We start from the raw sequence: 13,876 nt of genomic DNA, 5'->3' as shown, positions 1-13,876 counted from the left end.
TTGCATTATTAACTCAAAACATGATTACATAAACACTTAATATATTCCTTTCTTTACAATTCTTGTAATAGTGGTTTAATATTTTAAAACACGTGTTTGCTGAATAACTATAATTCTATTGAAATAAATAGTTATATGTTAAAACACCAGAGTGCCATTTTTATTATCTGCTGTGTTTTTGCATTGCAGACAAACAGGATTCAGTTTTCCATGTCGGCAGTATTTAAATGCATTATTGAGCAGTCGAGTATTAAGGCTGCTGAGGATGCAGGTAGCCCGTGTGGACCAGCACCACCACCAGGATCCTCCTCCTCCTCCTCCATCTGGAAACCGGAGGAGCATCTTCTCCCTCTGACGTCATGAAAGCAGCATCAGCTGTTAGCTCTGCTTTAAGCCTTTTCGCTGCCGATCGCTGCCTGCATAAAGGAAATATATGAGATCCCCTCTAATCCCTGAAATGGCGACACAGGAGGTACAGCTGAATGAGACTCTGACCCATCTCAAGACGGAGTCGGAGACGCTGAAGTCGAAGCTGGAGGATGAGAGAGCGAAGCTGCACGATGTCGAGCGTGAGTGCAGAAAATGGAGAGGCCTCCATTCACCGCTGGATTACACTGTGACGGGACAAATAACAGCAACCGTCTCAGATAAATGTATTTTAGCGGCAGGTCAAATGTTGCTATAGTTTTACAGGGACGGGTCTAAACTGGTTATTGACCATAATAGCTCGACGTTACGTCAGATAGAGTTGACACAGCCTGTTTGCTTCCCCATTTTACAGCCCAGTGCTACCATATGAATTCATTCTATGCAGTGTATTTTCTATATCCATATTTGAGCTACATGGCAGAGGTTTAATAATATGTGGTAAAGAAACCTAGACACAGGCTATTTATAACGCATATTTATGGGATGCTCGCATGAGGACATGACTGATTAAACCAAGATTAATTCAACATTTATCGTGGACCTACTGTTATCCTCATTGCTCCTGGGATTTTGTCATTGGATTATTAATCCAGGGTGTATCGAGGGTTTGATGTATTGTACATTATTTGTGTGTGTGTGTGTGTGTGTGCGTGCGTGCGCGTGCTCGCGCGTGCGTGCGTGTGTACAGTACATCAGGTGGCAGAGAAGGTGGAGGGGCTTGGTCAGTTTGTTATGAAGACCCGAAGAACTCTGAAGGGACATGGCAACAAAGTTCTGTGCATGGACTGGTGTAAGGACAAGAGGAGGATCGTCAGCTCTTCACAGGTCACATACTTTATGCCCCTGAAGACTTTTATGCTTTTACTCCTTATTTTCTACCTCCCAACTCATTGTAGAGCCAGTTTAAAATGTCATTTAATCTACAGAGTGTATGTTTTATTTTGTACTTCTTCTAATTTCTTTGCAGGATGGAAAAGTGATTGTGTGGGATGCTTTCACCACCAATAAGGTACCTTCAACCTAAAAGGGATTTTTCACCTTAGATTATTTGATTTGAACGATTTTATTACGTATTGAGGTTAATAATTATTATTTGGTATTTCCTAAGACAAAGGCAAAAAATAAGCAACATTTTGTTTAACGGAAATGTTTATTCAACACAATCATTGTGGGACCTTTCACATTTATCATTATCTTAAACCACTGGTCTGAATCCAAGTAATAATTTTAACAAATATGCAAAAAATGTATGTAACAACAGAATAATGTATTATACAGTATACAACTAATGATATTGTAATAAGTAATTTTAAACAGCAGGAGACAGACGATTTCCAAATGATGCAAAATATGCTAAATCTCATTTTTATGAATGAGGACGGAGGGAACAGACACCAGAGATCGCTATCAGAGTTGAACATTGACCACAGTAATGTCTAAAAGTGTCTTTTGCCTATTTTTAAGTTTTTGCTTTTGGACAAACTGTAACAGTTAATGTCTCATATCTTAAAGCTTCCTGTTCTGCTCTAATTTATTAATTCAAATGAATTTGATTAATCTCACTGTCCCGGTGCGGCTCATGCAGCTTTGTCTTTTGATATTTATTAGGAGCATGCTGTGACAATGCCTTGCACCTGGGTGATGGCCTGTGCCTACGCCCCCTCCGGCTGTGCTGTAGCTTGTGGGTGAGTGTCTCGACACCCATGATAATCCAAATGGGTGTGTCATCTGTTTTGTTTTCTGTTTTGATTTGGTAAACTGGGCTTTTTATCCTGTCACAGGGGCCTGGATAATAAATGCTCAGTGTATCCTTTGTCTCTGGACAAGAATGAGAACTTGGCTGCGAAGAAGAAGTCAGTGGCCATGCACACAAACTACCTGTCAGCCTGCAGCTTCACCAACTCGGATATGCAAGTGAGAATGTCGTCCATACACAAAAACACAACCACAAAAATTTTGTAAAATGTTTATAGAAAAAAAGAGATGGTTGATATTTTCCCACAATTTTACTGATACTTTAGGTTCCTGTTAACTGTTTTACAGCTCCTTTTCTATTCATCTCTTTTTTTCTCCCATTATTAACCAGAAATCACTGCCTTCTGTATTCCCGTGTACGGAGCTCCCCCACTCTGTTAATAATTCACAGCAGCCAGTAGCTCCTGGTTGGATCTCCTGGCCACACGATGTTTCACACAACAAAGACTATCCATTTACAGCCATGTTTTAGCCCACATAGACCTTTACCGGTCTCCAGAGTAGTTGTTATTCTTCCTGCTCATCGTCTGAGGAGTATGTTGTTTGGTGGTGGTAGACTGCTGTCTCTGTCCTGCTCAACAGACACTCTGAAGAAGAATGTTGTCCCCCTTTGGTTGAATGCTCACCTCATTACACTGTTGGACTGGTAGTCAGATACTAGGTCAATTTTTATTTATCCATAGTAATCATACTTCTTGCACTCATTTTACTTTGCAATTACTTTTTAATCATCTTACATCTGCAATCCCTACACTGTACATAGTCTATCAATCTATCAATCAATCTATCTATATCTATCTATCTATCAATCTATCTATCAATCTGTCTATCTATCTATCTGTTTGTTTTAAAGATCCTGACTTCCAGTGGCGATGGAACATGTGCATTATGGGATGTTGAAAGTGGGCAGCTGTTGCAGAGTTTCCATGGACACGCAGCAGATGTGCTTTGTCTGGACCTGGCTCCCTCTGAGACTGGAAACACATTTGTTTCAGGGGTGAGGACGCCTTTTATTACAGCTTGTTACTGTACTAATTAAACTTCACTAAATTATTTAAAATATTTGTTCATACAATAATACGCATCATCATATATTATTGCAGGGCTGTGATAAGAAGGCCAATGTGTGGGACATGCGTTCAGGACAGTGCATTCAGTCCTTTGAAACTCATGAATCAGACATTAATAGTGTGCGGTAAGAGACTGCCAATTGTTAATTTTGAGTTGTGATATAAGTGTAGAGATGAGAATATTTACAATGAATCTATCAGTGAGAAAAATCCTAATATTGTAAGTCCTATATGTGTGAAATATTATTTGTTATTATATTTATGTGTTAGTAAGTGTTTTGACAGTCTATTTTTGGGGGGTTCTTTTTTATATCACCACTGGGAGGCGCTTAAAGGCAGATATAATCAAGTCCTACTGAACAGAAGAAAGGTATTTGTTCCTAACTGTCTGTTTCTTCTGGTTGACAGATACTACCCCAGTGGAGACGCATTTGCATCGGGCTCAGATGATGCTACAGTAAGTAATGAGATATTTACCACATAAAGTGCAATTGCAAACATATTGAAAACAACCTTTAACATTCAAACACTGACCTTTGTTACAGTGCCGCCTGTATGACTTAAGGGCGGACAGAGAAGTGGCTATTTATTCCAAAGAAAGCATTATATTTGGGGTCTCCAGTGTCGATTTCTCTCTCAGTGGTAAGAACTACAGACTTCATATATCAACCAAACAGCAGTTAATCATCAATCAGAGCTTAGAAAATTATTTCTATTGTATGTTAAAAGCATTTATGTTTTGTTAAATCTTTCAGGACGGTTATTGTTTGGCGGCTACAACGACTACACTATAAATGTTTGGGATGTTCTCAAAGGAACACGAGTCTCTATTCTCTTTGGACATGAGAACCGTGTCAGTACGCTGCGTGTTTCCCCAGATGGGACGGCCTTCTGCACAGGTTCCTGGGACCACACTCTTCGGGTATGAGATGTCCGTTATTATTGTCTGATCTGAAGACTTTGCAAGTTGCAGTGACCTTTCTGGTTAAATCTTGTAATGTTTGTTTTTTCCAGATCTGGGCTTAAGGATGAAGGCACCGAGAATTAACACAAACCTACTGAAGATACACCAACGTTTCTGTTTGCTAGAGAACAATCACAGAGATAAAGGCTCAGTTTTGGTTGTACATAGGTCATATCAATAGCATTGTATATACTCCAGTCTCAAGGTCATGGTAGATTTAAATATGTCAGAGAGTAATTAAAACAAATTGTGCACTCTTATATCACAATATGATTAAAGGAAAATGGTACAGAGGTACTTATGGTTACAACTTAAGATGTTAAATGTATATTGCAGAACATACTATTGGTAGTGACTAGATCAGTCTAAGATAGAAGTGACCCAATAAAGTGATGCATTGTATGTGCCCACATAAAGGACATTACTTGTACATTTATTTGTTTTTCTGCACAAAAAAGGATGGAGGAATGCAGCCTATAGAAAAAAATGGGATACTAGGAAACAGCATCTATCTACAGGACAAGAACCTTTTATGAAGGCCTTGGCTTCACTTGGCTTACCTTGCTCATGCCACAGTCTGAGAAGAGTGAAATGTAAATCAGTAATCTGTAAATGAGAAGGGATGTGAGCTGTGAGGGAATGTGAGGGATAGTGAGGTTGACTGTTTGGATTGGCTTGTAGAAAGGAATCGAAGTTAGTCTTAAACCAATTAAAAATAATACTGGATATGAAGGAGTACTGGCCTATAATAGTATGATTAAATGTACAAAGTTGTAGTTTATTAAAGATCAAAAATATGTAATTGCTCACCCTGCGTGCCCAACAAGCCTTGACAGTAACTCTCCTGCCAATAATATTCTAATGTAAAAAAACAAAAAGTACAGATTTACAGGTAGCCTGTAATTGTTTATGTTCCCTCCCGATGATTTTAAAAGATGGTTAACTTCACAGCTGTTTGTTTCCATCTGTGGAAGCCACTTCCTGCTCTATGTGCACATCCAGTCACTGCAGACACGCTGAACCTGTGGTCCCTCACTAGATATCTAAATATCTACTTATAAATATACATAAAAAACATGTTTAAATTCTGAGAATGTACTCCTTTAGCTGTAATTTCATATTTACTGTAATTATTCTTTTGTAGTTTAGTGTACAGGTATTAAAGGGGCTGTTTATTAAATTAAAAACATAATAAACTGAGTTTTGAATATCATGACTTTCTCATTATTGTTCTTTACCTTATCTAACTGTTTTACTTTGTTGCACTCATCTATTAAGACCAAGCAGCCACTGTTTTTGTTTACGGTGTCTAATAAAGTTTCTCATAAAAACAAGCGGAAGTGACATCATCACCAAGCAATGGTCTGTCTGCTGAATCAAAACAATGGCCGACTGGCTAGCTAGTATTTTACCTCTTGTGATCTTTTTAAATTAACTCTCTCTGGCTCCGTTTAAGAAAATCTTACTGGGATGGATAAATGATTTAATAAGTGTATTTTTAAATTAAAAAAAACAGCTGCCAAGCTCCACTGTTCGATGCAAAATGAGCGATGTTGTGGAGAAGACCCTGATAGCTCTGCCGAGCCTCCTGTCTTTAGACTCTCAGCCTGGATCTACAAAACTGTCCTCCACCTCAAAACTAGGAACCCTCATCAGAGGAATCACTGAGTTAACATCCAAACATGTGAGTGTCTTTAATAAATCAGGTACTTAGGTGAAATAATATGAGTCAGTAGTTGATGATGCTCAAACATTAGCTTGCTAAGATGTCTATGCTAGCTGACTCTAAAAAGGTGTATGTGCTTATGTGTTTTAACCCACTTAATCCGTTCAGCATTGTGCATAGTTTTAGACAGATTTAAAGATAACTGTGTTGTTATCATGTCGTTATACAGAGCTGGAATTATTTTTTAAAACTTGTCCTGTTGGTGCGTTCATGTGCTTGTTAAACTCGGACATTCAAGCTGTTAACGAGTCAGCTGCCAAAATGCTTTGTATCCACTAACTGTGTTCAAGTCCTTGATGTTGTAATATCCCACAAACAATTGAATGCAACATTATTAGCTAGATATAACTGCTGTCCACTGTGATGCATTGCCCATCTAATGCTTGGCTCTGCAACTTTCATGGTATACTGGCATGGTATACTGTAGGCAATGATTGAAAGTACAATATAACTGGTTTAGTTTATTGAGACTATCTATCTATCTGGTACAATCCTGACATGAATTGGGGATTGAACATGTGCATTATGGGATGTTGAGAGTGGGCAGCAGTTGCAGAGTATAAATATCCTCTGTGTGTTTCCCCCTTTTCAGGAAGAGGAAAAACTTATTCAACGTGAACTAACATCTATCAAAGAACAGGTGTCCTCCCCCAACACCTCTATGGTACCATTCTCCGGATTTTCCAATTTGGTCATGTACAAGAAAGCTGAAAGCAGATTATTCAGATAGTAATGCCTGCATTTTTTTTACTAGTTTTCTCTTTCTCTGTGGCATAATCTGATTCAGAGGCAGATGAAGGAGCTCATGGTTAGAACGATCTACTGTGAAATGCTTGGTTATGAGGCATCGTTCAGCTATATTCATGCCATAAAACTGGCTCAACAAGGCACTGCTCTGGAAAAACGAGTTGGTATGTTCTTTGTATTTACACATTCTTTAGAGTCCTTACCCAATAGCGCCGCAACACTTAGTTTGTCTCATGATTAATACAGGTGCATGATTACTAGCTTTTTGAGTTTTAAAGTTCATTTTTCATCACAACAACTTTATTGACAACTCCACTGCATCTTCCTACACTGTTCTGAGCAAAAAATAAGTTTGGGTTTCTGAATTGCAGGCTATCTTGCTGTGTCTTTGTTTCTTAACGAAAGTCACGAGCTGCTTCTTCTCCTTGTGAACACTGTATTAAAGGTAAGTATTTTGTTTTTACAGCATCCGTTATCTGGTGTCTGCAGAAGGAATGTTGATGTATTTTGTGTTTTCAGGATCTTCAGAGCACAAACCTTATTGAAGTCTGCATGGCTCTAACTGTTGTCAGCCAGGTGTTCCCCAAAGATATGATTCCTGCGATCCTTCCTCTGGTCGAAGAGAAACTTAATCACCCAAAGTAAGAAATGCTCTTTGAATTATAAGTCTAATTTGGTTACACTTTACTTGAAGGTATCAACATAAGAGTGACATGTCATGGTCAGGAACGTGTCATAAAACATTATAAACAAGTCATAAACCTTTATGGTAACGCTTTTTTTAGTAAGTGTCAGTTTTGTCATGACAAGTTATGGTTAGGGGTGTGTCATAACTGTGTCGTAATGCTGTCATGTCACTTTTATGTAGAAAACTTCAAGTCAATTATTACCCTAATTTGAGACCAATAATTGTTAAAGTCAATTTATTCATACAGTGAACTGAAACATGAAAAATCAGCTTGAATATTATGATTTTTGCAGAGAAATCATTCGACGAAAAGCAGTCTTGGCACTGTATAAATTCTACCTAATAGCACCGAATCAAGTTCAACACATCCACAACAAGTTTCGGAAAGCTCTGTGTGACAAGGATCCTGGTGTCATGACAGCTTCACTACACATCTACTTACAGATGATCCAGGTAACTTGTTTTCTGGACTCTGGTTTGATCTACTGTGGTGTAATCAAGTCCTGTCACTTTTTACATTATTTTTTGGTTACAGGATAATCCAGAAGGTTATAAGGACCTGACACCAAGTTTTGTCACCATACTGAAGCAAGTGGTGGGAGGAAAACTGCCCATGGATTTTAACTATCATAGTGTCCCCGCACCATGGCTGCAAATTCAGCTTCTCAGAATATTGTCCTTACTTGGAAAAAATGACCAGAGGTAATTATTTTTTGTCCCCTGATGAACCTGTATGTTTATGTTGTCATGTAGTTGTGCTTTGTGCTCGTACATTTTGTAAGTCTGTTCTGTTCGACAGTACAAGTGACATCATGTATGAGGTCCTCGACGAGTCTTTAAGAAGAGCCGAGATGAATCATAACATCACCTACGGTATGTCAAAATGAATGTATCGGTTTCTGTAAATTATTACATTTTAAATCATTTAAGTACTATCTTCAACCACTGTGTTTTTATTTCCAGCAATATTATACGAGTGTGTAAAATGTATTTACACAATTCATCCCAAATCTGAACTTTTGGAAAAAGCTGCAAAGTGCATTGGCAGTTTTGTTCTTTCACCAAAGATTAATCTTACATATCTTGGTAAGATTCAAATTAAACCTTTTGATTTAAGTCATTTCTTTACATCAAGATTTCATAAATTCACTGTCATAAGTTGTTTAATTTTTTGTTACTGTAGGCTTGAAGGCCCTCACGTATGTGGTCCAGCAGGACCCTAAACTGGCCCTGCAGCATCAGATGACCATCATAGAGTGTCTCGATCATCCCGACCTCATCATCAAGCGTGAGGTGAGTTAAATACTGGTGCATTCTTGATTCTGCTGTGTTAGGATTGTGGGTTTACAGCATTGTGGGTTCTTTTTCTGTTTTCTTGTAGACACTGGAATTGCTCTTTCGGATCACCAACGCCCAGAATGTCACAGTCATTGTTGAGAAGATGCTGGAGTTTCTGCGAATTAATAAAGATGAATACACTACCATTGACCTGGTGGGGAAGGTGGCAGAACTGGCGGAGAAATATCCTTAAATATACTTAAATTCACCTCTGGTGGCCCACAGTACCTTGACTTTACTTTCTGTGAAGCTGAGCTTTATTTTACACAACTTCCTGCTTCTGACACAGATGTAGTTAGGACAGAGTCAGTAAAACCTGATAGAAAGCATGACACGTAGAACTGTTTTTAACAGCATAAAGACATTTATGACTCTCCTGTAGACTTATATTGGTTTTTCAAGGCCTAAATGATTACTTTATTGGACTGTGTTCTGTCTCTGTTTCTCAATAATAAAGCTACTGGTAAAGTTTAAATTAAATTTAAATTACTTCTAGGTTGAAAAATAGAAATGTAATCCTTTTAATAGAATGCGCTTGCATTATTTACTACCTGGTTTGTTCTTGTTCCTTGTGTTTTTTTCCTATGAACATTTATACATATGCACCAGACAACGAATGGTTCATTGAGACCATGAACACAGTGTTTTCAGTGGGTGGAGACATGATGCAGCCAGACATCCCGAACTGTTTCCTTAAGCTGCTATCTGAGGGTGAGATACCTGCTCATTCCACTTGTTCTGTAGATGATGTTATGCTGTTGTAAAATTGTTGTGTTCAGTTAAGTAATTTGATACTGATATTGATTATAATTCTGTAATGCTAATACTTTATTTTTAATGGCCCAGGATTTGACAGCGTAGAAGAAGACAGGAAGTTGAGGCTGTTTGCTGTGGATTCATATGTTTCTCTGCTGCAAGGAGAGGCTGGCAAACTGCCACAGCGCTTTCTCCAAGTCATCAGCTGGGTAAGTGCTGTTCGCACAATCAGCAATTTCTACAATTCTTATGTGATATTAATGAGAACAAGAAGAAGGAAAAGGAATACAGCGGTTGGTTTATAATAATAATAATAATTTATACTGTTCCCCAGTGGGGAAATTACAATTTACACTACACACAGGCCTGAAATACACACACATAGGCTCAGGACCTATTCATGCATATAGCATACTTTACTAATTACTTTACATAATGCAGGCATTAAAAAGGACTGTAAAATGAAAGAGGAGAAGAAATAGAGAATGCATTTTAGAGAACATTGGTAAGAATAAATACAGGAAATAGAGCAAATCCCATTAAGAAACAATATCCATTTAAAAGTGGAAGTGTTTCAAAAGATCATAAATAATTAGTTGGCCTGAGTTTCTTAAGTGTGTAAACAAAATGTGTTGCATCAAATTATACTTTCTATATCTTTTACAGGATAAAAACAGTCAATGACAGTACTTGTCTGTACCTGTCCTTTAAAAAGCTAACTTATGTCATACTGTGCAACATACAGTGACATTCACTGAATAACACACTAAAGTTGTGCTCCCTCCTCTGCCGTGCACAGGTCCTCGGTGAATACTCATATTTGAGGAAGGATCTTGAAGCAGCCACAGTCCTGAGGCTGCTGGCCAATGTGCTGGACATGAAGAACACCAGCAGTGAAACCAAGAGCTGGGTCCTCATGGCAATGACCAAGCTCTGTGAGGGCGGGACAGGTCTTTCTGTGGCCCTGGGGGTTTCAGAAACATACAGCAGCTCCCTGGACACAGTACTGAGACAGAGGGCTCAGGAGCTGCAGCACCTTAGCCAAGACTGGGAACTAAAAGCCAGGGTGCTACCTCGAGACGCCGGCCATGAACCCCTGGAGGTAACATACGTACATACAGGGCTGTAGAATTACAATAATGATGTTGAATTGTTTAGTGTATTGTCATTGTAATGTTTAGCATCAATAATTCTTAGAAACCTGGTTTAAGGGAACATGGAAACATTTAATTGGACTTTAAAAGTTTTCTGCTGTTGAAACTTAAAATTTGGTGTAAGAAAACTCCGTAAAATGATTTAAGTCTTGGAACCGCAGCAGATAATGCTCATTTGTAGTTCCGCCTCTCCGGCAGGGTAAGTGCTCATTATCTGATGGTTGCAAAACATAACCTGCATACACTTGCCCTCCGTGACACAGAGTCGATTAGATTAAGGACCGTATTTATCAAAATACCGGGGATTAGCATTTCAGTCATAGTCATAGACGCTGTTTAAGCATGTCTGGAGTAGCCTGAGGGGTTGGGTTTACAACAGAACTCTGTTTCAGTTAGAAGAAGATAACAATAATAATATTCTGCACTAAGGCTTCTTTAAGTTGTTTAAAATATCATGTAATTTTGTAGACTTTTTTGGCAAAATAAAGTGGAAAAATATACTGTATGTATGCAGTATATATGATATTTCCACACACATAAAAGACCTTTGGCCCTGCAGAACATCTTCCCATCTCCATTAAAGGAGAAGTTTCAACCTGCAGTTGGTGTTGATGTTGTCTTCCAGGTAGATTCCTCTTTGTCATTTCTGGATGGATTTGTGTCAGAGGCGCTGGCTGCTGGCGCTGCTCCATACAAGCCTCAACATCAACGGCAGGAGGAACTAGCTCAGGAAAAAGGTAAGCGACTGTGGCAGATTTGGCAGCAGGTGTACACTGCCTTGTTTTGGTTTGTTCTGACTTTGTTGTCTGCCTCAGCGTTGAGCCTGGAGCCATACAGTCTGTCCCTGCCCATCAGCATGTCCTCCTGCAGCATCGTAGACAGACAGTCTCCTACTTTGTTTTCCACAAGCTCTGGTCTGTCAGGCGATAGCACCGAACTCTCACACAAAAGAGGGTACGTAGACACACACACTTGTGCTGTCTGAATTAAAATAGCTTACACGCAAATGCACGGCTGGTTTAAAAATCATACTTTGATTTTTAATATAGCTCTACAAGTCTGAAGCTGGATGGTGTAAAGAGGGTGTGGGGAAGGGAGGGCTACCTGGCACAGAGGGAACCTATGGAGGAGTCTGCCCATGTTGAGGTTGCCAGTCCCCTCCGTTCACCCAATCACCAGGGAGAGGCTGACAGTCAGACTCCCACTCCGACACCGACCCCCGAGCCCCAACAGGAGAAACAGCAGCTGGCCTCTTCTCTGTTTGTTGGCCTTAGCTCCCAAAGCTCTGTGTGTTTGGTAAGCTCCTGAATACTCACTTCACACATTTCTTCACAGATCACAGATCTACGACAGGGGGCACAGAATAAAGGCTGCAACAAGCATGTTCTCCTTATAGATTAATCTGCCAATCGTCTTTCAATTAGTTGATTCATTGTTTTATCTATAAAATGCCAGAAAATGTTTAAAAATATTCTCAGACAGAGTTTGAGTTGATGTCTTCAAATCTACAGACCTAACGTTATTTTCACGTAAGACAAGGAAAAACAGCAAATCCTCACATTTGGAAAGGTAGAACCACAAAATGTTTGGCATTTTGGTTAGAAAATGACGTAAGCGATTAATCAGTTACCAAAATAATTGGCAACTATTTTCAGCTCCACTTGCTCTGTTACTCTCGACCATCCTGATGATCCAAATGACAGATTAGACATTCGTATAACATGTCAAAAAAGGTTAGATTTTATTTCCATGATATACACTGTCAAAAGAAAAGAAAACAAAACAATGGCATCTGCAAAAGTTTGGGCGCCTGTTAATGATGGAAATAAAATCTAACTTTTTGTGACATCTTACATGAATCTGTCTTTTGTGCCCTTTGGAGATTTTTCCATTTTTTCTTGGCTTCTTTATACACATTAATAGAATTTTTACCTTGGGTGGCCAAACTTTCGAGCCCCCCTGTATAAGCCCTTTGAAATATTCATAGTGGAATTTGTAATAATGATAAAACCAATTTGAAACACTGTGCATTACTACAAATGCATTTATTACAACTACAAGTTTTCCTTTAACAGATGGAGAAATCTGAGTCGACACCCCGGCGATTTAGAAGAAAAGCTAAAGGTCCGGGCTCGTCCTCAGCTGCCAGCGAGCAAAAATCCAACTCCCTTGTCTCAACTCCGAGAACAGTGGACAACTTGCTGTGCAACAACCTCCTGGACTCCAACATCAACTCAGAGCTGGATGTTTCTTCACTCAAACAGACTTCCCAACTCGCTCATGGCCTCACTGCTGCAAATGGCAACTGTGATGTAGAGTTATCTGAAAGTGACATAAAAGGAAGCAGCCTCTCTCTCATTGGGGATAACAGGGTAGAAGCTGCTGATCCGGGTTCACATGAGGAGCCAGACGAACCTAAAGACTTGAGTCTCCGTTCTTATCTTCCTGCAGAGCTCTCTGGACTCTCTCACTCAGAAATCACTCCTCTGTGCTCCAAACAAAGCCTGGATCTCTCAGCCTGTCATGTGCATAAAGAGGATTTCTTAGTACTAGTTGTTTTCATTTACAACTCCTCTGACTCTGACATTCAACAGATAATATTAGAGCTTGACTCAGATGAACTAGAGGTACAGTCATTTTTAAGCAGAAAATTATTAGGGAAGTCTTTTGCTATCTTATTTGCCTTTCATATTAAATGGCATTTTGTCCTTTTCAGGTTTCTTGTGTGTGTGACAGTCGAGTGCAGGAGGCGAGAAGCCACAGTGCAGCAGTGTGTCAGTATTTCCTGACCGTGAAGAGACCTTCCGTCCATATTGAAGTGGTTGGGATCGTATCTTACCAGTTTCCTGTTGGGACGCCTCAGTCGGTGCAGTTCTCATACAAACTGCCTCTAACCAGCTTCGTCAGGTGAAATATCTTTTTTTTCTCCAAGTATGGCCGTAAAGAGACAATTGGTATCTAACTGTAGTTCCATGTTTCCTTCAGACCTTTGACTCTGACTACGGAGGAATACGGGACAATGTGGCTGGCCTTTTCTCATGATACAAAGCAGAACCTGACACTGATAAGTGACGACCAAGAACCTCTTGCAGCCACTCTGAATATACTGGAGAAGAAACTTCAACTTCATGTTGTGGAAGTCATTGGTAACCAGACATTTAGTTCTCATTTACACACACACACACACACACACACACACATACAGTGGGTACGGAAAGTATTCAGACCCCTTTAAATTTTTCACTCTTT

General features: G+C 39.3%; 2 protein-coding genes across 2 annotated transcripts in view; both read left to right on the top strand.

The window, feature by feature from the left end:
- The first annotated feature begins 283 nt into the window (after positions 1–283).
- Positions 284–4,648, top strand: gnb5a (guanine nucleotide binding protein (G protein), beta 5a). Its single transcript, XM_034880131.1, has 11 exons — positions 284–569; positions 1,118–1,254; positions 1,397–1,438; positions 2,038–2,114; positions 2,211–2,343; positions 3,038–3,181; positions 3,288–3,379; positions 3,663–3,711; positions 3,800–3,896; positions 4,010–4,176; positions 4,269–4,648. The coding sequence occupies exons 1-11, from the start codon at positions 434–436 to the stop codon at positions 4,278–4,280; spliced, it is 1,086 nt and encodes a 361-aa protein (XP_034736022.1). The 5' UTR covers positions 284–433; the 3' UTR covers positions 4,281–4,648.
- Positions 4,649–5,571: 923 nt separating this feature from the next.
- The window catches only part of ap4e1 (adaptor related protein complex 4 subunit epsilon 1), a 10,674-nt gene continuing 2,369 nt past the window's right edge, over positions 5,572–13,876 (top strand). The window contains exons 1-20 of the mRNA XM_034880038.1: positions 5,572–5,902; positions 6,537–6,608; positions 6,732–6,855; positions 7,063–7,136; positions 7,211–7,332; positions 7,673–7,832; positions 7,915–8,081; positions 8,179–8,252; positions 8,343–8,465; positions 8,563–8,672; positions 8,761–8,900; positions 9,316–9,428; positions 9,564–9,682; positions 10,273–10,575; positions 11,253–11,364; positions 11,443–11,581; positions 11,677–11,923; positions 12,703–13,254; positions 13,344–13,534; positions 13,613–13,773. Of these exons, the coding sequence (XP_034735929.1) occupies positions 5,762–5,902; positions 6,537–6,608; positions 6,732–6,855; positions 7,063–7,136; positions 7,211–7,332; positions 7,673–7,832; positions 7,915–8,081; positions 8,179–8,252; positions 8,343–8,465; positions 8,563–8,672; positions 8,761–8,900; positions 9,316–9,428; positions 9,564–9,682; positions 10,273–10,575; positions 11,253–11,364; positions 11,443–11,581; positions 11,677–11,923; positions 12,703–13,254; positions 13,344–13,534; positions 13,613–13,773 (3,244 nt within the window). The 5' untranslated portion in view covers positions 5,572–5,761. The remainder of the gene's footprint in view (positions 5,903–6,536; positions 6,609–6,731; positions 6,856–7,062; positions 7,137–7,210; positions 7,333–7,672; positions 7,833–7,914; positions 8,082–8,178; positions 8,253–8,342; positions 8,466–8,562; positions 8,673–8,760; positions 8,901–9,315; positions 9,429–9,563; positions 9,683–10,272; positions 10,576–11,252; positions 11,365–11,442; positions 11,582–11,676; positions 11,924–12,702; positions 13,255–13,343; positions 13,535–13,612; positions 13,774–13,876) is intronic.

This window comes from Etheostoma cragini, chromosome 8 (genome assembly GCF_013103735.1).
Source record: "Etheostoma cragini isolate CJK2018 chromosome 8, CSU_Ecrag_1.0, whole genome shotgun sequence".
Classification (NCBI taxonomy): domain Eukaryota; kingdom Metazoa; phylum Chordata; class Actinopteri; order Perciformes; family Percidae; genus Etheostoma; species Etheostoma cragini.
Note: the sequence above shows the minus strand (reverse complement) of the source record. Positions and strands in the feature narration are given on the sequence as shown.